General features: G+C 40.6%; 1 protein-coding gene across 1 annotated transcript in view; it reads left to right on the forward strand.

Annotated features, from left to right (window-relative positions):
- The window catches only part of DNAH11 (dynein axonemal heavy chain 11), a 322,374-nt gene that overhangs the window by 105,059 nt on the left and 190,829 nt on the right, over positions 1-26,486 (forward strand). Inside the window, exons 31-34 of the mRNA XM_059171331.1 lie at positions 17,888-18,019; positions 19,803-19,963; positions 23,661-23,817; positions 23,933-24,078. Coding sequence (XP_059027314.1) covers positions 17,888-18,019; positions 19,803-19,963; positions 23,661-23,817; positions 23,933-24,078 — 596 coding nt within the window. The remainder of the gene's footprint in view (positions 1-17,887; positions 18,020-19,802; positions 19,964-23,660; positions 23,818-23,932; positions 24,079-26,486) is intronic.

A 26,486-nucleotide genomic window follows, 5' to 3' on the forward strand; every position in this document is an offset into this window, starting at 1 on the left:
TTCTAGCTTTGTGTCATCCTTCTGGTTGGCTACACGGGTTGAAAAAAAAAAAATCACGTCACTCATCTCTCAAGTCTCTAGTGTCTCACATGTACTCAGAAACTGTGCCTATTTCTGTCCTTCTGTGTAAGACTCTCCATCTAGGCTAATGGAGTATTTATTACAAAATATGTACATGATTTGCATGACTCAGAGAGATGGAGGGCTCTTCGGCAAAGACAGATGTTTTCATGTATTTTGGGTTTTGGTTAATTACAGATCACAGATGAGCAGTTTTGGAAAATGGTCTATTTCGAGTTCCATTTTATGCACCCCGCTTCCTCTGGGACCGCTCCGTGAGCCTCCCGTCTAAAGGTGTGCTCCTTGTTATGGAATTGTTTAAAGATTCGGCCTTTTTATTGGCTTTTAGATTACGAGGATATTAAGCTGGGAAGATATTTAAATATTAGTGTTTACTTTTCTTGGTTTCAGCGGCTGAAGTGTGAATCCAGAGACATTAAGCAGTTTTCCCAATGTTGTACAATTTGTAAGTAGCACTGGCAGGACTAGCAGGATTCCGAATGGTCTCCACTGCTTTCTATTGCTTGTCCTCTTAGCACTACTTTAAATTCAGTCCCTGAAAAATCAAATAGGTGCGGAGGGTGAAGGATACTTGGATCATTAACATATTCAGCAATTTAACATTTTAGAGTGTTTTATTTCTTTTAATTTTGTTTGAATCTTGAGTGGAGATCACCTGACTTACTGATGTTACTAAAGAAGTCTTTATATTACTTACTTTTGGAGAGAAATGGATCCTTGATGCGCGTCTTTAGGAAAAGGGGACGTTGGTTTATATTGAGTAGTCTTTAGGTTACTGGGTTGGATTTTCAAAAGTGACTGGTTTCTTCCTAGGGCAGTGGCTCTACAATTCTAGTCAGTGCCACTTGGGTGAGGAAACTAAGTAGGTGATTTTTTTTTTCATGGACATTACCAGTTAATTAAATTGCAATTATATTACAGTTTTATAAAAATAAGTTTCTGGTTAGTTAATTTATTGATATCTCTGCCTTTATTAAAAGTACTTTCATTATCTATTGAAGAAAGGATTCTTTAAAAAAAAAGTTTTAACATCCTCTCTTAAATTTCAGGTATTATCAATCATTGCTGAAACTTAAATTTTTCAGCCTACATATGCCTACTTTATTTTTCCCTGACTTCGATCAATTATCTCTTTGCTTACAAAATACCATTTTGTGTGATCATTAAATACTTAATTGCTTAAAACAGTAAATTATATGTTGTGGGTATTTCTTCTATCAGTTTTATTTTCAGTGTCATGATTTCTTTATTAACGTGTGTTATGAAAGATTTAGAAAAAGAAAGTACAGATTGAGAAAGAAAAAAGGGAAAATAATTTTTAGAAAACACCCATAGCCCGATAGCTTTTCTTCCCACAGGTGACCATTGATGACATTTTGGCATATAGGTGTCAAAAATTTTTCCTCTTTTTTTATAAATGTGTTGACACATCAGTCTGTCTCTAAATATATGTCAGTGTGTAGCTATTGACATAAACGTGTACTTGTGCTGTTATCTGTCGATGTATCTACATATACATAGAAAAATATTTCTTTATATTTAATACATTTTGTTACTTTTTTTCACTCAATGTTATCTACCATATTTCTTGCTATAAATATATATCAAGTTGGCAAATAGAGTGATCGAATATGGGTATGCCAGAATTTATTTCCTCCCTTCTCTAGGTTTGCTCTGATCATCTGAGGGCTCGTCAGCCTTTTTGTAGGTTCTGTACGTCCAGCAACAAAGTTCTTGATTTCACAGTGCTTACGTTCTGGTCAGCTGTTACTAGATCATCCTCTTCCTCACAAGGACTGTGGAAATTCTTATTCTGATCTCCACTTCCTATTTTACATGCTGCTGTTTAATGGTTTTTTTTTTTTTTTTAAGACTTTGTGTATTTACTTTTAGAGAGAAAGTGTCTACAGGGGAAGGGGTGGAGGCAGGGAATCTCAAGCAGACTCTGTGCTGAGCATGGAGCTCAATTGGGGGCTCGATCTCACCATCCTGAGATCATGACCTGAGTGAAACCGAGAGTGAAACACTTAGCTGACTGAGCCACCCAGGCATCCCTAATTTAATTGTTTTTAAATCAACCATTAATTGGGTTATCTAAATCTTCGATGTACCAACATATTAAGCTATGACTTTGCTTTTTTTTCTTTTACTCCATTTCTTATTTTAAAATCCAATTCCCTTCTTCCTGTAGTGTATCTTTTAGTGATTTGTTCAGTGACAATAATGTCCTGCTTATGGAGGACATTTTCTGATTCCTTGTCTTTTGACTTCCTTCTTGACAGTTAAGGCCTAAAATTCTAAGTTGAGAATAATTTTCTTTCAGAACTTTAAAAAATATTCTGTTACCTTATGGCCTTCATTGTTGCTATAAACTTTTGGGTCATATTATTTTTCCTTCATGTTAATTGCAGGAACATTTGGTCTTTGGTCTTTGGCTGCTTTTATGATTTTTTTGTTTCTGTGGTTGTGATGTTTTCTTCTAATGTATCTACCTGTACATTTTTTTTCTCCTGCTATTAAAATTTAACCTGCTTAGGACTCTGAGAACTTCTTGAATCTTTGGTTACATGTCTGTCTTCAATTTTGGAAAATTCCCCTCCATTTTTTCTTTAATTGATGCCTTTCCTCCATTTGCTCTAATTTCTTCATTTAGAATTTTATCTGCTCTATGTTGAACCTTCTCATGCTCTCTGTCTTTCAACCTCTATCTCATATTTTCAAACTCTCCATTTTTTTGTGCTGTAATTTAGGTAGTTTTTTGAATAGTTTATTTATTATTGAATAATCTCTACACCCAACATGGGGCTCGAACGCACAACTGTAAGAGCTAGATTTGCATGTTCTACTGACTGAGCCAGCCAGGCGCCCCTTACCTGACTTGTTGAATACATTTTCCACGTCACTAACTTGTTTTTCATAGAGGATAGTGGTTAAGAAAGAAGTATCGAGGTCCATATTATATAGGTTCAGATGTCAACTCTACCATTGGTTTATTAGCTGTGCTGCCTTGGGCAACTTATTTAATAATTTTGTGCTTTGGTGTTAAAATCTGTAAAGCAGTAATATTAATAGTACCTGTATTGTAATATTAGGATTAAATTAGTTAATATATTTAAAACACGATTTTAGAGTGCTTGACCCAGGGATGCCTGGGTGGCTCAGTTGGTTAAGTGGCCAACTCTTGATTTTGTGTTAGTCATTGTTGCTGTCCCCAAAATGACATAACATTGGTGTCTAATGTGATGCATAATTAATTTATTCCCCCCCATAATTTATCATAACATTTTAATACAGACAAGGAAATCGAATTGTACAATGATGTGCAAACCTAACACCAGGATTCTACGATTAACATTTTATTTTCTTTATCACATTATCTGAGCTTTATCCCCTGCTCTATAGTTCCCTTAGTCCACCTTATATTTACAACGAATTGCAGATGAGTTGTAATTGCAGATGCCAGTAATCTTTACCTGTAAATATTTCAATATAAATACTAATTTCATCAGTTTTGATTATTGTATCTCTAATTTCCCAAAGTTCTTTTTGGTTTTTGAAAAATCAGTTTATGTTGACTTACCTATCTCTCTTTATGATGACTCATCTCTTCATTATGGTTTTTATTTTTTATCTCAATTCTTTGAAAGAGATATTTTTTCTTTAAAGATTTTATTTATTTGACAGAGATCACAAGTAGGCAGAGAGGCAGAGCAGAGAGCCTGATGCGGAGCTTGATCCCAGGACACTGAGATCGTGACCTGAGCCCAGGGCAGAGGCTTAACCCACTGAGCCACCCAGGTGCCCCGAAAGAGACATTTTTAATAATCTCATCTAGACTGTTCTAATGCTAGTTCTTTTAAGGCTGGTTCTTCTGTTAAATTGAATCTGGTTTTTAGTGTGTTCATTTAAAAATTTGAACTAGGTGTGTGTTCTCTGTAGGCATTCTATGTGCCCTGGAGAAAGCGTGCATGCCTATAGTGTGTTTCTCTTCTTTGCTTCTTCTAGGTCTCCACAGATTTTGTGGATGCTAGATTAATTTTGTGGTTGATAAATCAGTTGAGGATTTCCAGATCACGTGACATGGGCTTAAGGTTTTGTTATCTCTGAAGGGACTTTTTTTTCCCTCTCCAAGGGCTTTCATCTTGCCTCTCTGAGCGGGTGGGTAGAATTTTTCTAGAGCTCTGTATTAGGCTGTGTAAGACTCAGAGAATCTCAGCTATATATCAGCATCTCAGTTCCAACTCACGGGCTTGCTCAGGGAGTGCGAGAGGCAGGAGACAGAAATGTTGTGTTTCCGTGTGGCAGTTTGAATCTCAGTCTCCAGATGTTTGAATCTGTCCCCAAATCCTACGTTAGGTTGTCATGACATTTGCTACTGATGAGGTACACTGCCGGCATCGGGGACTATCACACACTCACTCCCACGCTCCCCCCCCCCCCATTCCCTCTCTCCTTCCACCTCTCTCGTTTTTGCCATGGACTTTGCACATGGGATATGTTTGCTTTGTGTGTGTTTTAATGAAGGAGTTGCCCATTTGGCTTAATCTAGTACATTGCAGAATGTCGTTTATTACGACTGCTTAATACTGGTGATTAGGTTGGTTTTTGATTTTTGGCTGTCCTTAATAGTACTGCAGCAAACAGCCGTGTATATTCATACATACAGATTGTGCATATTTTTCTTTATTTTTTCGGGATAAACTTCCAGAAGTAAGATTGCTAGGTCGAAGAGTGTACCTCTTTTAAGCCTTGTGGAACATTGTGGAAATTCATCTTCCCATTCTCAGTATATGAAACATACCCACTCTCTCCCCTGTTGGCAACAATGGATTGTTTTTATTCTTACAGCTAAAGTTCTTCATATCCCAAGAGCTTCCACATATTCCACTAATTAACAGAATTTAGGGTTTTTTTTTTCTCCCTTAAAATAAAGTTTTCCATTCTGTTCAAGAGTTATGTAATGCTTCCTTTTCATGTTGGATGAGAAGCAGGCAACGAGGAAGGTTTATGAAGAAGGCATTTATCCGCTTAATTATGAAACACTTTTAGCACAAATTGAAATGTTTGACAGACCACCCAACAGATGCCTTCAGTACAGTGTTTCAATTTTGTAACTGATACTAATATGCATATTAGAGAATCTAACATTTGAATACTGTTGAAGCCTTGGTGTGGTTCATGAGAAGTGTGTGCATCTAAGTTGAAACCCCTTTAGTGTGCTCTCTTCGTAAATGGATATAACCATCTGCTGGAGTTTGTTTTTAATTAAAATTACTCACGCTAATACTGTGAGCAGTTTTTAAAGTGAAACGTTAGTCCTTTAAAATTGCTCCATTTTAAACTGAGATCAGAATTGGCTATAATTGATGATCTACCTGCCCAAGTTATTATTTTAAATTCTTTGTTTCCTTTTATGTGAGATAATGTTGGGATTAAAGGCAAAGATACTGCATTTTGGATGTATATCCCTACTACCAATCTAATAAATTCAGTCATTCAGATTTGAGGGATCTTTGGCAAAATACTTTGTTCTGGAGGCTTGGGATCTGGTAAGAAGGATTTTCTACTCTTCCTTTATTTTTAATCTGTGTGAAGATCATCAGAAAAGAGATGGGAACATTTTGGACTTGAAAAGCTTAGTTGCTACTGTGTGGGGACATGACCCAGAGCACTCTCAGTAACTCAAGATAAGCAATATAAAATCATTCATCACCCCTCCCAGGATGAAGAAATACATATAAGAAAGAGACTCTAATTTTGCTTCTTAGGGCCAGTGTTTGGCCTCACTTTTAGTCATTGAGAGATTCTTTCAAAACCAGTTGGATCCAATGTTGATAGTGTTCCTTATCCCAACTTTATTGCATGAGTAGGAGAGCCTATGAAGCCTGAAGCTACCCAGTATATGCTGAACACACGAGTTATTCTTCTTGCCTCTCTAGAAAAGCATGATCTGATAACCTCTTTTTTTGTAATGTAGCAGGAACCCATATGAGTGGAACACATACTCTTTACCTCCCCTCTCATCTATTAAAAGAAAAATTTCCATAATTTACCAATTTAGCAGGCTTTTACTGAGTGATTCATGAATCAGGCATCATCTAGTCTAACAGAGGCACCAAAATGCTGATAAAGCAAGGGATTTTTATAGTCCAAGTGAGCAGGCACAAGGAAATTATACAGGGCATCTGCTGATTGGTTAAATCAGGTTTCCCTTCCTCAAATGGAGCAAAGGGACATCTTGGAGCTGCGGCAGGTCTCTTGTATGGAGCAGGCGGCTGCTGGCTGGTTGCCCTCGGCCTGCCTTTCTAGGGAAGCTGAGCCCAGAAATTAAGTTCTGGTGTGCTGACCCAGGACGAGGCCTGAGTGACTTCATCTTTGGGTTTCGTCTGGTTACTTTCACACAGCCAGAATTTTACTGAATAGCCAGCAAACAATAATAAAAAAAAAAAAATCGTATTGTATCTGGATACACTAAACCAGTTACTTTGAGGAATGCCTAGAAGTGGACAGCAGATGAGATTGGTTGTTGAGAGCGGAGAAAACTTCAGGTGAAACAAGAGACTATTATAACAGGAAGCCTGTTTGATCCAATGAAGTTGGAATTTGTCATTGGAAATGACAAACTCAGATTCAATAACTAAAACATAAGTGGGGTCCATGGCAGCCTTAAGGAGTAAGTGTGGAAGAGACGGACAGTTGGAGCCACTTCTGCCTTCTGTATATCCCAAGAGATTTTCAGTGGGTGTGTTTGCTCCCAGGATGAAGTCCTGAGAAGTGCTTCATAAATACTGTGAGATGTCTGTAGAGGACTTTTGCTATGACTACATCTTGACCCTAGATTCCTAGTTGGGCAACATTTTCTTTGAAGGATAGGATAGAAATACTTTAGTTTCTTTGGGCTGTATAGTTTCTTTCACATCTGCTCATTTCTGCTGTTGCAGTAGGGAAGAAGCCATAGGCAAATTTTTAAATAAAGAGCCATGGCAAGGTTCCAATAAAACTTTATTTATAAAAACCAGTAGGGATCACCTTTGTCTGGTGGCCGGTGGTTTGCCAATCCCTGTTCTAGAGAAAGCAGCAGAACAGATCCTGAGGTAACTCAAGAACTCCACAGTGACAGATGTAAGAGCAGATTTATTGCCCATATATGCCATGTGGGTCCAGTCTGAGCCATAAATCCAAGGACTGTTTCCTTAAACAGACCATAACAGCAAAACTTTTTAAAAGATTTTATTTATTGGTCAGAGAGAAAGCGCCCAAGCAGGGGCAGCAGGAGGCAGGGGAAGAAGCTGACTCTCTGCTGAGTAGGGAGCCCAGGATCCAGGGATCATCGCCCAAGCCCAAGGCAGATGCTTGACTGACTGAGCCACCCAGGGATCTACATAACAACAAATTTTTGTAGTTAAGAGGAGAAAGAAAAAAAAGTCGAGTTTGGGGAGAGAAGGAAAAAGATCACGAAAGGAACCGTAACTTCCTATGAGAAGAGATTTTAAAAAGATCATGTAATACTATGTGTGACTTAATGTTTAGCATAAAAATTTAAAATAAAATTTAAAACAAATGGATGATTTTCCATGAACATTGTTTCTGAGATAGATTCAAAATGAGGTAGAAATTTGAGTAGACCCATAACCACAGAAATAATTGAAATGGTAATCAAGGCAGTTGAGTTGGCCAATCTCATGAATTTATCCTCTTTTTTGGTCTGGATTTTTCACTTCACACTGTTGGGTGACCATCTTCTGTGGGTCTCAAGTTTTGTACATTTTTTGAGCAGAGGAACTTAATGCCTTTGTTTATTATATAAACACCCTTGGAAGATAGTCTCTCTCACATTTCTCTCCAGGGCAAAGGGTAGATTGGCTTACTGTCCAGTATAATAAAGAAAAAAACCTCCTTCCAGGGCTAAGTTCAGACATGGTTTTGCTTTCGTAAAGATTTGGGTTCCCTAAATTCAAGATTCTTGTCCTATAACACACCTCACTACATATACAAGCATTATGTGGCTCTTTTGGGGTTATCCCTTAAAAGTCCGGAATCGGGGATGGGTGCAAATGCTTATATGTACATACTAATCAGTGCTATTGGTGTGACTAATGACCTGTCCTTTATCTGTGACCCAGAGACTCTGTGTCTTCTGCCAGGATCCCTTAATCTGAGCCAGGCTGACTTGAGCATACAAGGAGAGTAAAATCTCACACTGTTCTCATTTCTTAACAAGTGTGTTATTGCATGTGTTAGAAGTTCATTCTTGGGCGCCTGGGTGGCTCAGTAGGTTAAGCTGCTGCCTTCAGCTCAGGTCATGATCTCAGGGTCCTGGGATCGAGTCCCGCATCCGGCTCTCTGCTCAGCAGGGAGCCTGCTTCCTCCTCTCTCTCTGCCTGCCTCTCTGCCTACTTGTGATCTCTGTCAAATAAATAAAATTTAAAAAAAAAAAAAAAAAAAGAAGTTCATTCTTTTTCGTTGCTTACCATTCCATTGTGTAACCATAGCGCACTTTGTGTATCCATTCTGTTGACTGATATTGGGGTTTCCAATTTGAGGCTACTGTTTCTAAAGCTGCTTGAAACATTCTTGTCCAAGTCTTTTGATAGGCATAGATTTTCCTTTCTCCTGCATAAAATATCTAAAAGTGAAATTGCCGAATCATAGGGAAGGTACATGTTTACTCATTTAAAAAAACTGCCAGACAGATCTCCATTGTTACATTCCCATTAACAAGGTGACACAATTCTAGTTGCTTCATATACTGGCCAGTATTGAGTGTCATCAGTTTGTACGATTGCAGACATTCTAGTGGGTGTGACATAGTAGTAGCTCGTTGTGGTTTTAATTGGCTTATCTCTAATGTCTAGAGATGTTGAGTAACTTTTCACATGTTTATTGGCACTCGTGTATCTTTTATTGTGAAGAATCTGTTCAAAAAAACTTGCCCAGTTTTTTTGTTTGTTTTTAATTGGGATGTTTATCTTTTTATTGTTGATTAGAGGATTTCTTTATTTGGTAGCAGTTCCTTTGAAAGAAATGAACAGACTGCTCATTTTATTAATGGTATGTTTTGTGAGTGAAATGTTTTCATTTTGATGTGTAGTGTATCAAATTTTTCTTCTTTGATTGATAATTATTGTGTCAGGCATAAGAAATTCTTACTGTCTCAATGTCATGAAAAAGAGTCTCCTGTTTCCTTCTAGGAGCTTTATAGTTCTGGGTTTTTCATTTAGATCTGTTATTCATACATAATTTTTTTTTTTTTTTTTTGCCTTTCCATTGTATTAACTTGGCACCTTGATCAAAGTCATATAGAAAGAGATCTATTGCCAGACTCTCCTGTTGTATTAATCTCTTTATGTATTTTCATGCAAAATTCACACTGTATTAATTATGATAGCTTTATAGTAAGCTTTGAAATCAGGTTAAATATAGCCTCCAACTTAGTTCTATTTTTAAATTTTTTTCCACAATTGTTTGGGCCATTCTAGGTTCTGTTCATATCTACATAAGTTATCATACTGTTTATTTTTGGAAGCCTAATCTTTTAGCCTAATTAATTTTAACTAGGATGACATCAAATAGAAATAAGAATGTTGGGAGGGTGGATATCTCAACCATGATGCATCTTATCTAAGAACATGGTGTATATCTTGACATAGGTTGTGTTTAATTTCTCTCAAAATATTTTCCTGTTGTTTTCAATGTCAGGGTCTTGCACATTTCTTGTTAGACATAATTTTAAATACTTAATATATTTTGATGCTTGAAAATTTGTTTCCCGATTTTTGTGGCTGGCATATAAAATAGATTTTTTAATCTTAGGACTTTGCCAAATTTGTCTTAGGACTTTGCCAAACTTTGCTTAATTGTTTTAGTAAGTGTTTTTATAGTTTCAAAGGCTTGCTGTGTCCATGAACATGTCCCTCTGTCAATAATGACAGTTTGACTTCTGGTCTCGTATTCTTCTTTGCCCTTTATTCCCTCTTCCTGAATTTCTGACTCAGCTAGAACCTCCAGCGCCATGTTGAATGGAAGTAGTTAGAGCAGACCTGCTGGCTTATTTCTAAGGGAAGAATAATTTAAATTTTCACCATTAAGTATGATTGTTGCTACAGATTTCTGGAGATGCCCTTTCTGAATTTGAGGGAGAGCCCTTCCATTGCTATATACTGAGAGTTTTTATCTTGAAGAGACATTGAACTTCTTCAAATCTGTTAAGATTTTTCATGTGTCTGCCTCTTTTATTCTGTTACTGTGGTGAATTTTTGAATGCTAAGCCAACTTTGCATGCCTGAAATAAATGCCACTTGGTTAATGATGTATTATCATTTATATATGTATATATGTATTTTTGCTGGGTTTCATTTGCAAATATTCTGTCCAGGAATTCTCTATATATGTTCACAAGGAACTTTTATCTGTAGTTTCCTTTTAATATCTCTGCCAGTTTGGGCATCAGCATTATGTTCTTTAAAAGGAATTGGAAAATATTGTATTCTCATGTATTTTGTGAAAGAGTTTACGATAGAAATCACTGGAGATACCATCTGGGCCTGGAGTTTTCTTTTGGATCATTTTGTTAATTATAAATCAATTTCTTTTTATATATATATATGATGTTCTATAGCTTTTTCTTTTTCTTTTTTTTTCTTGTATCACTTATGAAAATGTGTGTTTTTCAAGGTACTTATCCATTTCATCGAAGTCAGGTCTTGGCACATTACAACCCTCTGGCCACCTCTGGCCCAGTGCCTGGCTTTGGATGCTTCAACGCTGCCATAGCTACATGGAGTCATTTCAGTGGGGACTTTGTAGACCTCAGTGCCTCGGATGTTGACCGTCTGGACCTTTACAGGACCTTGACTTTCAGCTTTGATCTAAATTTTCAAATGTATTGACGTGAATTGGTCTTCAGTCCTTAACATTATCCTTAGCACACCTGGAGGATCTCATACCTAGTGTGGGTGGTTTGTGTTCTTGCTCTCTCTCTCTCTGTCTCTCTTTGAAATCAGGCTTTCTCTGTGTTTATCCTTTTTACTTCATTTTCATAGAACTGATCTTTGACTTTGCTGATTTCTGTCACTTGTTTGATAGTTCTCGGATTTCCGCTTTATCTTGATTACTTCCGACTCCTTCAATTTCCTCCTCTTTTTCAGTTTTCTTAAGGTGGCAGCATACTGATTTTACACCCTTTTTCTTTTCTAATACAAGCATTGAAAGGAAACATTATAACTTGAGGAATATCCACTAGAAACCTGCAGAGAAAATCATGCTTAATGGTGAAACTTTGGAATCCTTTCCATTAGTGTCAAGAATGAGGTAATTAGGCGCACTGTCGCTGACATTGCTCAGTACTCTGCTGGGTTTAGCAGTGTGATTAATGGAGAAGTAGGAAATGCACAGCGGAAAGGAAGGCCATAGTGGAAAGGAAGGCCATGCCCTGATGGTGTCAAGAGAATGTGGGACCTGGTTTCTTTGCCACTTTGTTCCAGCTGAAAAGAAAATCCATTGCTCCTGATATTGCTGAAGCAGAAACATGGGTGGTTTTCAGGATTCGAGATCCTTGTTGGTATTGTTCTAAACCAAAAGGAACATGACTTCCTTGTTAGGTCCAGTCGGGAAGGGATCGAGGGTTGTGGTAGCTGACCCCTAAGCACTATACTCATTACTTTGCGGTGCTCGCTCAGGTCTGTGAGCTCAGATCTTAACATTTAAACAGAGGGCCCCTTCCAGCTCTCGGCTACTGTGGCTCAGGTGTGCCTCAGTTGGGAAAGGACTTGCCCGATGCTGGTGAAATTGCACACTTCTGCTGCAAAGATGATGATGTTCTGCGTTGTCTTATTGAAGCCTGTAGGATTGAGAGGCATAGTTCTTTAGGTTCACATATATGGTCTCTTCCTGCCGCCCCATGACAAGAGCTGGGGTCAGGACAGAACTGACAATCAGCCACCTCCATGGATCATGAACCAGCCCTTTTCTCTGACCTTGAATCTGTGATGCCCTGTGCCTGATACCTTACTTCATGGTGAGCTCACCATCATCCCACCAAGCAAATGGCCCTCTTTTTGGACCTTAGACATCTCTAACATATAAGCCTATTATATGTTTATGACGTGTCTTAGATGTCTCTAACATATAAACCTCAGTGGTGGTCATGAGTCACGTGGCTCTTTTGGGAAGTGTTTCCATTTTTATGCAAACAAGAGAATTCATGGGTAGTGGATACCTAGTTATTTCCATTCATTGCCAGAATCATTACAGGTCAGTTCTTGCCTGGCCAGCATGACTTGGTAGTGGATAATAGGTTGTCTATTTGGAAAAGTTTTATGTTTATAAAATAGGCAATAAAATCCTAGAATCCGGTCCTAAATCCTGGTTCCACTGTTTAGAACTGTGTGATCTTGAGCAGATTTTCTTATATAAAATTGGAATCATGGTGGTACCTTCCCCATAGGGTTATTGTGATGATTAACTTAGATTTACATACCTATATTCTTTTTTTTAAAAATATTTTATTTGTTTATTTAACAGAGAGCTAGAGAGAGAGCCCAAGTAAGCAGAGTGGCAGGGAGAGGGGGAGAGAGAGAGAAGCAGGCTCTCTGCTGAGCAGGGAGCCCGATGCGGGGCTCGATCCCAGGACCCTGGAATCATGACCTGAGCCAAAGGCAGCCACTTAACCAACTGAGCCACCCAGGCGCCCCTACCTATATTCTTTATGTATGCACACATACAATGCTTATTAGATAGTAAGAGTTCATTAAATAGCAACTCTCCTTATCTGTTGATACCATCAGAGAGAACTAGATCAGCCACCACGAACTAGTGTTCATCCCTCCGCACTACCTCCTGTCTTGTTCGAACACAAGCAGAGCCTCTGACTATTGCGAGCCCTTCCTCCACCTGTGCTCAGGTCTCTTCTGAAAGGGACGCTCAGGATTCCCTGGCTGCCTTTTCTCCTGTGTCTTCCTGAGTCTCATTTTTGCTCCTCGCTGTGCTCATTTAAACATTCCCAAGTGTCTCATTGCTTACAAACAAAACAACCGGCAGATGTCACATCTCCCATTTCCTGCTCTCCCCCTGTAACTTTTATTGTAATGAAACTGTCTGAGCTAAATATCAACACTTGACTTTTATCTGCTCTTTCTCATTCCTCTCCACGACCATTCCACCACTCGACTGAGTCTCTCTGTGTTGTTGTTAGAAACGCTTCCTCCTCCTTTAATACTCTCTTCCCTTATTTCATGTCTGCTTGAAATCTTCTTTATCATCAGTGTCTTGGGCTCTTCACTTGCCTTTCCTTGCTCCTCCTCCTCCTCCTCGTCTGTTCTGGCTCTGACTTCGGTGCCTTTGTCCTCTCACCATAAGACATCCCTGCTAATCACGTCTGCTTTTATGGCTCTTTCCTTCCTTTTATAAGATGCTCCCGATGATGACCTTCAGCTCAGACCTCTCTCCTGAAGCACGTGTCCTGGGCTTTTCCACTGGACATCTGACAGGCACCTCCAACCCAGAATGTGGGAAATCTATTCACTCTTCTCAAACCTGCTTCTCCAGTGTTCCGAAGGTCAGAAAGAAACACCCAATGTCCTTCGCTCGTTGCCCACCTAGTAGCCTGTTTGACCGCTCTTTTACCCTCTGTCCAGTCAGCCACCACGTCTCTTCAGTTACCCTGAATATACCTGTTCTCATGGTTTCCTCCACCGCTTTGTTAATAACCTGGTCCCAAGCACCCATCTTTCTTACCTGGACCATGAGAGCATTCTGCTGTCAGGTCTTTCTCCTCTAGTCTGGTTTCCCTTCCAATTCATCATCACACAGGCAGAGAAATCTTTTAAAAACACATCTAATTACTCACACTTTTTAAAACTCTTCAGCAACATCTCATTGCCGTTGAAGTTCTGAGTCCTCAGTAAGCTGGCCGAGCCCTACACGGTTGCAGTCTCCAGTCTCCAGTGTCTTCGAGCGTATGGTCCACCTGGCCCCGCCCCTCTCCCGGGCCAGACGTGTGTCAGTTCCCTGACAGGGTCACCTGGCTGTCTCCTGGCTGTGTGCACCGGCTGCCTCGGGTGGCTTCCACTCCGCCTCCGTAAGGGGCCAACCTCTGAGTTTTTTTTTTACAACATAAATGATAATCATCCTGAATGTCTTAGTATAAATACCCCTTTCTCCAAAATGTCTTTCCAAGCCCTTGATGAGACCAGGCCCTTTTTCTGTGTGCGATCATGGCACTTTCTTCTTACTCTAGCAGAAGGATTCTGCATTCTGCATTCTGCTTTGACCTGTAATCTCTGGAAACAGTCATCACATTTGCGTTACCCTATGACTGAGAGAGTTAAATACTGATGCAGTGTGGTTTGTTGCTGCCCACCCACCCTTCCTTCCCTCCTTCCTATGATGTGTGTGTAATGAGATCATACCTACGACAGGTAAGGGCCTTGTTCCTTTAAAGCTTAGAGGCAGGTGGAGGAGGCAAGTCGTAAACAAGGAAATAAGTAAGTGAATGATAGGCTACTAGGAAGTACCATGAGGAAAATAAAATAGGAACCTATAGAATAATTGGGTGGGGGTAATACAAAACGGGTTGGCCAGAGGAGTCCGATCTGAGGAGGTAATTTTGAACTAAGACATGAATGATGAGGGCAAGTCAGCCATGTAAAGAACAGAGAGGAAATGCCTCCAGGAAGATGAAACCATTTCTCTGGCCCTGAAACAGCCATGATGGAAGAACATCAGGGCCAGTACGGGTGGAGAGATGTGAGGTAGGAAGCAGGCATCGGAGGCCTTGGAGGACTTTGTGCTCATGAAGAGGAGTTTGGATTATATGCGAAGGTAGGCTTCTTTCCGGCACAGGATCTGTGCTGTGCCAAAGGCGAGGTGTACAAGGAAAACAGTCCCTTGGGTTTCAAGGCGGGGCGAGGCTGTTGACTTGAGGCAGACATCCATGATCCTCTGAGAACATCTCGTAACACTGCTTTGATCAAGAGTAAGAATGAGTGCCGACTGCATGAGAGGGTATTTGTTTTTGTTTTTTTTTTAAAGATTTTATTTATTTATTTGACAGAGAGAGATCACAAGCAGGCAAAGAGGCAGGTAGAGAGAGAGAGAAGGAAGCAGGCTCCCGGCCGAGCAGAGAGCCCGATGTGGGACTCGATCCCAGGACCCTGAGATCATGACCTGAGCCGAAGGCAGCGGCTTAACCCACTGAGCCACCCAGGCGCCCCGAGGGTATTTGTTTTTTAAAGCTGCTCCGCTGTGTTTCATATGTCACAGGCCACGAACGTGTATGCGTTGGTAGTATGACCAGACAGTGATCGTGCCTAATGCTGCTGCCCCAGTGATAGACATTTGATAACTGTCTTGTTGTGGGTATGGAATTTTATTGCCCATGGGAGAGCATTGCCAGGAATGTGGAATCCTGAGACACAACATCAGATCCCCAGCATAGGAAGCTGAGCAGATGATGTTGACGAGTTATATTTTTAATTCTCTTCCTCTTGACTGTAGGTCGGTGGCAAGTGAATCAATAATGGAGAAATCACAGGGTGAAGGAGCCTCAGACAAGACAATGCATGCGAAAGCATTGCATTTATAATTGGAATTATAAATGTTCTTACAAGGCACAAGATACTATTATTGCCACTATAACCCACTCTTGTTAAGCAAATGCCAGAACTGGTGTAAGATTTGAGACTGGAAAGCCTGTATATCTTGACCCAAATGAGAAAACAGCCAATGCCAAAACACCTCTTTTCTAACCAACATATATATGAACTTTGGTGCTAAACTTGGATGCGCATAAGCTCATAACGTACATTCATTAGTGTATGCGGCAAACACCGAGGACCTGCTGTTTGACAGCTAGCTCCTTAGGAGGCTATGCGGATGAAATAGTGTCCTAGACAGACACGGATGTGCCTTCGTGGAACCTAAAACCTCAGGAACCCCGAATGTGACATATGTGAAACCGTGATCACCTCTGTTGCTGTATCATGTGGCTTAATTTTATAGACAAAGTTTTAAAAACAGATAAATGCTTATAAGGGTGTTGTATATTCTGAAGGTCTAAAGTCCATGCTTTTCATTCCTCTGAACTAACCTTCCATTGTATGGAAGTCTGTCCAGAATGCCTCTTGGACAGTGGGTTTCTCCACCTCAAAGGTGATGGGACCAGTAAGAGCTCAGGCTCAGAAGGCAGACCATCTGCCTTTGAATGGCCCCTTTCCTGCTAATACGCTCGTGACTCAGTTTCCTCATCTGCAAAGTTGGGATAGTGATTGGGTTCGTGCAGATTGAATGGAAAGATACAGACAACCTGGTTAGTGCCTGGCACCTTGCATATTCTAGGGTAATGTGAGCCATGCGTGTTATGGTTACTGTCTTTCTGCCTGCCTTCCACCTCCTTACTGGAATTACAGCAGCTTCTCCAGGTCACCTGCCCCAAAGGCTCAGGGGAGTCTGCAGTGCTGGCTGTTCTCTGGGATGCGATAAGAGTGCTGTGGGGAGCATGATTTTGATAATAGGCCACAAAGGTTTGAGAGTCTCTGCTTATGTGTCATATTCACTCCTTACCAATTCTCTCAGAAGCTAACAGTTTGCAAAGGATTGTCCTTTGCAGAGTAAAAAAAGAGAAAAGGCAGTATTGTTTTACTCTGTGTTACCCTGAAATGGCAGAATTGTGGGGGGTGGCAGGGGAAGGCATGGAGTGACTAAGAAGCCTTGAATAAAGCAGGCATGCTTTCAATAAATAGCCATGCTAACAAAATGACCACCTATGGGAGCATCTTAAAAGCTTTCTGGCTATTAATAGTAAGACTTATTTTGTATCAGATTTAGTTTACACATACATATATGTATACATACTCAAGAGTCTGAGACCAAAAGCTTCACAAAACAATACATATTCTTCTGTATGCAACATTTTCTATTCCCTGTCATTCTACTTCGTTCCCTTGCATTCTGTGAAAAGAGACTGGAAGTTTGGAAAAATACTGATATAAGGAGTCAGGGGACCTAAGAATAGGGATATGGCTAAGAAAAATTAGTGCAATAGTCTGTAACTATACATTGTAAGTATTTTCCTGCTAACCTGGCTGCTCTATAAAAACAAAACAAAACAAAACCTAAATAATGGGGCACCTGGTTGGCTCAGTTTTTTAAACATCCAAAGCTTGGTTTCAGCTCCGCTCAAGTCCCACATCAGGGTCCAAGCCCAGCGAGGGTCGGCTTAAGGATTCTCTCACTCCCTCTCTCTGCCTATCTCCGGCTCTCTTTCTCTTTCTCTCTCTCTCAAATGAATACGTAAATCCTAAAGAACAAAACAAACAAAAAAGAATGACAAATAAAAACAAAACAAAACAAAAAAAAACACACAAAAAAAAGACGACTTGATCCTTAGTTCCTAAGGTACTTTTATGGAGGTTAGCTCAATCTGACCTTTTAAAATTTATCATTTTTTCCATCCCAGCAAAGTTGTGGACTCATTGTCTTGAGGATGGAGAGTCAGTTCACTGCAGCCAGCAAACGTTGCTGGCAGCCCCCACCTCTGTCATTATTTGGGCACTTGCCTGCTATCCTGAGACTCAACTCAAGGGATTGTGGGTAGGAGTTATAATATTTATTGTCAATTAATTAATGAAGTGTCATTAATTTAATAACATCCCTTCCTTTCTCTCCAACCCCCAGGTTGTTCGAGGGCTAGCTGAAATACATATTTGAAATGGATTTGTAAGCTAGAGGGCTCTTCACAAATAAGAAGACTGTTGGTCTGTAAGACTCAATATTTGTAATCTTTACCTTTTTACACAATTTCTTCTAGATTTCTCAGTTGAATACCCTCATTGCACTTTTGCTGGGAGAACTCCTACCTGGAGACAGGCAGAAGATCATGACAATTTGTACCATCGACGTCCATGCCCGAGATGTGGTGGCCAAACTGATTTCTCAGAAGGCAAGTTCTTCTTAGAAATTCTATGTCTTTTTGTTGTTGTTTCCTAAAAGTGGTTTTTATTATCAAGAGTACTTCTGAGGAAGTCTTTTTTTTTTAATGTGTATTTTTAATTAGCCCTGGGATATTAGTTATGGTGACTAAGAGTGACTTTGATTTCAGTTAGCTGATCATCTTCATGAGAGTTAGCCCAAGTGGTATCCCACAAAGTTTCTCCAAGTCAAAAACTTCTAATACATATCATCCAAATAATTACCACAGGATAGGAGAACATCATGAAGTCGCCATTTCCCCATCTTCAGGCTTTTCCGCATGCTCTTGGTCCTTTGGCCTGGGATTATCACCTGTGTGATTGTCATTTACCATCTCTGTGTGCCTTTGTTTTGAAGAAAGAAATACTGGCCATCCTTGTCTTTTCTTTTTAAGGCTAAATGACAGAGTTTAGAGAAGTCATATTCTAATCCTTTCAGGGCATTAGTAGCCTTCTTATCTCTTTACCAAGACTTTGTATCTCTTAAATACTGGCGATGTTTAACGGGAAAGGAGAATTTCCTCAGCTTTTTTCTAAAATATGTTCCTACTTAGAAATGTCACAAGTGTGCTTGTCTCCTGAACAATGTTGGTTATCATGCTTATCAGCTACTTTCTCCTCACCCCTTTTGTTATCTCAAGGGGGTGGCCCTCTAAAGCAAGACTGTTCCTTTCTCAGTTTGAATCCATGTATGTGTCTTGAGATGCTTCTTGTTGTTTTGGTAGTTCTTTTTCAATTTATTAAAATCAAATGAATTTTCATTCTCTCCAAAAGGTACAAGCAGTGCTTTATGGTGTAAGCCATAAATGGAAAAAGCAATGCTTTATCCAAATTCTGGACCTTTAGTGAATGATGTTGTTTAATTGCTAATCCTAAACTGATCCTTGCAAAATGCCCCTTACTGTGTATTCTCATTTTGATAATGAACCATTGATAACAACTCTTTGAATATGTATGATCTTGTACCTTCTTACATATTATGTTTTATCAGTGGTGATTACTTGAAGTAGGGTAAGTTATGATTTAAAACATGTCCTTTGTACTCAAAGAGGTAAATTACACTTCGCCTAATTTCTGATAATTTAATATGCACAAGTGTGCGGTGTTGACATTTATGTAGATGTCAGAATGTTAGTAGATAATAACTTTGGTAACTTCAATGGTCCCCGAGAAATCATAGGATCACAAATGTATAAGACTGGAATAATTTTTTCAAAATGGAAAAAGAATGGATAGGCTTGAGTAAGATAAAGAATAGCAATGAAAACAAAACAAAAAAAACAACTTATAATTTGATTGAATGAAAAATGAAGTGGGAGACCACTGTCCTAAAAGTAAAACTGGTTTTAGAATGGACTTTGTTGAAAGTACAGTTTGCATCTCTGACACATGGAAATTACAGGGTATGTGTTTGACTATGGAGTGTGTTTTTCCATCTGATTTCAGTGATATGAGTATAAAGTTAGAAAAGTGATCAGATCCCCTAGGCTGATTCATAAAAGGGGGAAAAAACTTACTTGAATAAACTGATTTTGCTTTACAGGAAAAGCCTTCTTAAAATGGAGACTTTTATGACACGTATTTCTGATTAAGTACAGACTCATCTCTTTGCAATTGCAACTTGTAGGAGCAAAGAAGAGATGGCCCTTTTGTGAGAGTTTTAGAAACGGGAAACAGCAGGATTGATTAGATTAATAAAGTTTGTTGCCTCAAAATTATAGTGTCTTGGGTGTAACAATCATGTGATGTTTTCAGGTGGTCAGTCCCCAAGCCTTTGCTTGGCTATCTCAACTTCGTCATCAGTGGGAGGACATTCAGAAGCACTGCTTTGTTCATATTTGTGATGCCCAGTTCCAGTACTTCTATGAATATTTAGGAAATGGTCCTCGGCTAGTGATCACTCCTCTAACTGACAGGTAAGTGTGACAAGTTGGAGTCTGATGGGAGAAAGTGAGCCAGAAAAGTCCCCGAATGTGGGTAAAGCTATGTGACATGCAGCAGAACGGAGTAAGAGAAAATGCTGAACGAACTTGGAAGGTGTGAAAGCTGTGTGTAAGTGTACTAATGAAGAGACAGAGTAGATGCTGACTTCAGTTAGAGATAAGGTCAAGAGGACCAAATGAGAGAAGCAGAAGTTTAGGCAATATGCAATCCTGACAATATGCAAATCATGAAATCACGAGCAGATTAATATGGTGGAAGACAGGGCTCTTGATCTCCGTGTCCATTCCCTCCGATTGTCCATGGCTAACATCTTCAGACCAGGGTCTGTAGCCATCCCCCACCCCCCGTGTCCCTTTATCAAAAGTGTAAACATAGGAATTGCCTACATGCAGATTCATTTTTGAAGGGATACCTACAGTGAGAGGAAGAAAAGACTGGGAACGTAGGTCCGTTAAATGATTTAACAAACACTTAGGAAGCCTGGTGCTGAGTACTCCTCCAGACTTAAACACGCAGGGTTCCTGGTCTCACACAAAGTACTTTCTAGTTGACTGTGGCACGTGAGTGGCTGGGAATGAAGAGGAATAATAAGTAAGTTAACAAAGTTATTTTAGTAGTATATGCTATGACAAAAATAAAACAGGATGATACGTTACAAGGTATCTTGGATGGAGAGTTTGCTGTAGATGGTGCGAGTTAGGACCCAAACGATACCGAGGAAGCTATGCAGACATCCTGGGGCAGAAAGTGACAGGCACAGACAAGTGCAGAGTTGCTAAAACAGGGAGGGGTTTGGCCAGTTCAAGAGGTAGATATAGAGCCAGTGTGATTCAAGTATGTCAAGGGACTGGGGTTACCATTATTAGAAGTTCATTGCCACTTGATTCTATATACACATGGTCAGAATGCTGTAGAAGCAAGGATATGTCACATTAGTAAGGAATTCCCTATCAGTGTTCCAGCCTCTGCTGGATTACTTGGTGTGTGTATGGAAAGGAAGTGCATTAATTTGTTGGCATTCCTGGAAGAAAAAACATCTCAAAATCACAGGAGTGTTCCCAATTATGTGGTATCATCATACCATACAATTTATCTGGGAATGAAAGTATAGACTTTCATAGACACTACAGAAAGCATGACTTTAGATAAGTTAGTAAAGCTGGCTTGTATTGATGATCTTGGGACATCTGTGAAATTCTCCCACTACCTTTGTGATTGTTCTTGCTTGTATTAATCTCGTGAGTTCATCACCAATAAATGCAATTCTATTTTTTTTTTTTTTAAAGATTTGAGAGAGAGCACGTGTGTGTGCGAGAACAGGAACACAAGGGGAGGGTCAGGGAGAGGGAGAAAGAAAATCCTTAGCGTATTCCCTGCAGAGGGCAAAACAAGATGTGAGGCTCCATCCCATGACCGTGGGATCATGACCTGAATGGAAACCAAGAGTCGGACGCTTAACCAACTGAGCCACCCAGGCGCCCCTGTAATTCTTTCTCTAATTCAGTTCTCTTTAACTTGTTCCTAACTGAAATTCCGTCTTCCCTATCTTAATTGGTTAATTTATGCACGTTTTTCAGTGTGAGAAATTAAAACTTGGACCTTGACAAAATCACTTGAGAATCGTCCAGACTGCAAATAGTGAGAGTCTGCTGCAGATGCGCCATGATCTGTAAAGCTGAGAAGAAGGAAGGTCCGGGGTGTAGGAGGAAAAGGGAGGAGACACTTGAAAGTGGGCCAGTATGTGGGACCAATAGCGTATTGGCTTTTTAATCTAAACAAACAAACAAACAAATCACTGTGTGCTTTATTTGCAAGTTGAAAGGAAGCTGAATATTCCTTTAGACGGAGTGAGCGTTGTTTACTAGTTGTTTACCTTCACACAGCAATGCCTTTTAGACACACTCGCTGTATCTCATTTGGTGTTGACCTTCCCTTTGTGTGGTAGGCGGGCTGCTTCCCTGTGTGGACAGGTTCAGAGACACAGGTCAGCAGCGCGTAACTGAGAGTTACCTGCGAGAGTGCCAGGGGCATGGGTTAGGAGCAGAAAGCTAAGCCGTCACCCAGAGACCCAAAATAGAATGGCTGCCATTACACAGACGCTGGTGTGTCCCTTGTGTCACAGTCTAGAGGTGAGCGGTTCCACCGTAGAGCCCAGCACGTGGCCAGCGTGCCAGATGTGACTTCCACCTTTGTGTCAGCCAGGGAACAAGAGTAAAGCATCTAGAAGGGGGTGCTGTGGGATTTGTACATGGCCATTTCAATGCATAGTATGTTGGTTGGAGCTTGGCCACTGAGGGGTTCCTGCCTGGAAGGTGGTGGGAAAGGTTGTCTATGTCCACATGTCCAGCCAAAAGTTGAACCGTGAGAAAAGATGTTGGGGGGATAGTCCACCCTATAAAAAAATGTTATAATTCCTACGTTAGAGGTCAGTCTTTCCATTCCATATGCATCGAAAGGTGCAATTAAAGATGGGCTGGCTGTAAAATCTAGAAACACTTTACATTTTCCTAAGGAACTGCTTCTGTTTGCATTGTACTCCGACTTTCTTCAGGCATTTGCCTTGGGCATTCTTAATAGAGCCCTCGTATTACAGAGGAGAAATCGGAGGCATGTTGATGTCGAAAGACTTGTTTAAGATTAACATCTGATGGAGGCGCCTGGGTGGCTCAGTGGATTAAGGCTCTGCCTTCGGCTCAGGTCATGATCCATGGGTCTTGGGATCAAGCCCTGCATCGGGCTGTCTGCTCCAAGGGGAGCGTGCTTCCTCCTCTCTCTCGGCCTGCCTCTCTGCCTACTTCTGATCTCTGTCTGTCAAATGAGTAAATAAAATCTTTAAAAAAAAAATAAATAAAGATTAACATCTGATGATTGGCAAAGTAGAACCTGGTCCCCAGTTTTCAGATCTCCATGCAAATGTCTTCTTATTAGGTCCACTGTCCATACTGAGATAGAATTAATTTATGGAAACCTCATAGTGGATCCTTGCCATGTGTTCGTTTTTTCTTCTTTTACACATATCAAATTCTGTCTTTGCATAGTTCTCCTCAGTCTGAGAACCTCTGAATCTTTCCTGCAAAAATAGGTATATTTTCATAATCTAAATGCATGTGGCAACACATGCAGAATGAATTCCTGACATACATTTTAATGTAGCAAATTGTCTTTTGTGTATTTGCTTTATACATTGAAATATGTATATATTTGCATACTCTGCATGTATATGTATTTACATATCTCTTAATGTATTCATTAAATAGCAATTTAATGAAGTCAATGTTTAATTCATTCAACATTGAAGATTTCTGTTTTTCTTTTATAAACAATGGTTGGGGATGTTGTCTGCCATATTAATAGTGTCTTTACCTGGACGCATCAGAAATTCAGTAGCATTGGGAATCAGGTGTTACTTGTATCAATGCATAGTTCTTAGGAAATGAGACAAAGCAGTACATGCTTTATTCTTTTTAAGTAGCCTACCTAAAATTCTGTATAAAACATTATTCTGAGTCTTATTATTGCTATGAACAAATCATGGGTTTATCAGTATTTTGTGTTAGTACCACATTCTAGACCCTGACTTCTTAAACTAAAGAAAAAGTTAGATTGCTCCTCATGTTCTCTAAAAATCTCACGTCAGACTGTAATATTTGTGCTGTCAATGATTTAAAGGTGTTACATCACTTTAACTCAGTCACTTCATTTAACCATGAGTGGAGCTCCAGCTGGCCCAGCCGGTACTGGGAAAACAGAAACCACCAAAGATCTTGGACGTGCCCTTGGCATGATGGTTTATGTATTCAACTGCTCAGAGCAAATGGACTACAAAGTGAGTGAGTTAGAAAATGCTACATTCTAACAATATTATCCCAGATTTGGAGTGATGGAAACTAAGCTCAGAACCCTCGTCTGTGAAATTCTGAATGCCTTGCTCTGTGATTTAGTCCATAGGAAATATCTATAAGGGATTGGTGCAGACAGGGGCCTGGGGCTGCTTTGATGAGTTCAATCGAATTTCTGTGGAAGTCCTATCTGTGGTGGCCGTCCAGGTGAAACTGATACACGATGCCATCAGAAACAGGAGAAAGAGGTGAGTAGTGCCTGGCTTCCTTCTGTTGTTACCGAGAGGAAGGAAGACAGTCAGCCTCATCTTGCCCTTTTCTTGCTGCCTCTCCCCGTCTCAGGAAATGCATTAAAGAAGAGAGACTGGCTTATTTTGAAGGATGAGTTTGAATAACCTCCCATTTTTTAGTGTTTTTTTTAAATTGTTGACTACACCAAAAGTGTATACCTTAACACCAGAAAAAACTAACACCCTCAACAGTGCTGAATCCACTTACCGGTTCTCAGTCATGATTGGACTTGACCTTCTGGGGGCATTGGACACACCTGATCCTTCCCTTCTGCAGGGCACACTTCTTCTCGTAGGTTCCAGGCCACCACCATCCTCTTGGTTTTCTCCCTCCCTCAGGAATGCTGTAGGGCTGATTTCTTCTCCTTTTCAAAATTGGAAAACAGGGGCTACCATATGAATGACGATGATCGCTAAATCCAGAGCACTTGGACAAGTGTCTGACACCTAGTAAGCACTGTGTCAGTGTTTGCTCTTATTTTTTCTTGGTAGTATTTCCCGACCTTATTAATAGTGGATGCCACAGGCCTCAATCTTCAGGTCTAGAGCCCTTCATGATTTCACCCTGTCACATGGCTTTGGGAAGCATCTGTTTGCTTCTGGCTGCCAGATACCCAGACTTTGTTTCTCTGATACCTAGACCTCCAAAGACCGTGCTTCTAGGGCATCTCAAGACTACCTGATGTCCTGTGGGCCTGTTAGATTTAATAGATCTGAAATCAGATCTGGTCTGGTCTGGTCTCTCCAGCAGCACCTGCGTGCTTGTTGTTCCTGCCCTGACCATCCCAACCCACACAGTCTGCTGGTTCCTCCATTACTTCAGAAACCTCCCAAATATCTCCAGAGCCTAAGAACTTCTAATGTGATGCCATACTCTAAAAGATAAAACATGACTGGCACTTGGGGTCTGATGGCTTAATTTGAGAAATAAGTATTATAGGGGTGCCTGGGTGGCTCCGTTGGTTAAGCACCTGTCTCTTGGTTTGGCTCAGGTCATGATCTCAGGGTCCTGAGGTTGAGCTCTGTGTCAGGCTCCATGCTCAGTAGGACATGTTTGTCCCTCTCCCTCCCCCTCTCTTCCTCCCTGCGCTGGCTCCATCTCTGTGAAAAAAAAAAAATTTTTTTTTTAAAATAAGTATTATAGCACTCAATTGTGGTTTTCCTTATAACATTTTTTGTATACGAGGCAATCTCATTTTTCTGGCCTTCCCACTTACCCCCCACTTCTTAGGGTATTTTGCTGAGCTAGTTGTCTTGTCCACAGGAACACCTCAGTCTCCCAGTGAGGGACGGCTTAGCTAGCCCCTTGAAACTGTGACTCTGTTACAGAGGTTTCCAGATTTTGTTGATCACATCTGGATATTTCCTCCTCGTAGAAAACTCTCAGTCCTTCTGCGACATGGCTCTGGGATACCAGTTGCCTGTGACCATGTGGCTGCTCCCTTACCTGCCCCCACTCTGAGGCCACGTGAGAGAGGGTAGATTCTTTCCTCTTTGACTGCCCCTGCCTGCATATTTTTAGTTTTTAGTCAAAATCTTAGCATTTAATGTAACTCTGATGTCATTTGAGACCGTCCTTTCTAATGGAGACTTATGTAGCTGACCCATACAAGGGTTCCTGGACACTCCCAACCCCACTTACGAGTCGTTTGCTCTCTGTCCATGTCTGTGTGTATGAGTTGTACCTGTTGATTGCATGCTAGCCCAGGGGCAGAGGCCCAGGCTGCTTCGTGGTTTCATGCATTTCATTACATGCTCTTTACATCTGAGGACTGAATCAGTAGGGCCGTGCCTCAGTGAAGCCCACAGGCATCTTGCTGGCTCTGCCCCGTCAAGGTCCATACTCTTGACTGTGGCTGTTCCTACTGTGTCTCACTAGAGAGCAGTCAGGGACTCTGTTAGACTAGTTTCCTCTCTGTGAGCGGCTCTGCCAGGCCTGTCTGCCTTCCCTGGCCGGATCGGCTAGGAATGAAGGTTTCTCCACTCCTACCTTGGCTACACAAAATCCATCTTCCCTTAACTGTCTAGTACCTAAGAAACTCTTTGTCCTAAAAATTGTGCTTGTCTCTTCACTCTCCGCGCCCTGACATCAGCCCATCTCCTCGGCCGCTTCAGCCCTTCTCTGTAGCCTTTTCTCTCTCTCTAAGAGAAGATCTTGCACTTTGTCCTTAACTGTCATTTGAAAGTTTCCTTCTATTTGTCCCTCACTTTGGCTCCTCCATCCATGGCCCAGTCCATTGCCCGGGCTGTCAACAGTCTAACTGGGCCCTTGCAGATGTTCCTACAAATCTTTCCCTGCTTCCCCAGTGCCTTTAAGTGATGAGAATAGTACTAGTCATAGCTAACATCTCTTGAGTATTTACCAT

The sequence above is a fragment of the Mustela lutreola genome, chromosome 4 (assembly GCF_030435805.1).
Source record: "Mustela lutreola isolate mMusLut2 chromosome 4, mMusLut2.pri, whole genome shotgun sequence".
In the NCBI taxonomy this organism is placed as follows: domain Eukaryota; kingdom Metazoa; phylum Chordata; class Mammalia; order Carnivora; family Mustelidae; genus Mustela; species Mustela lutreola.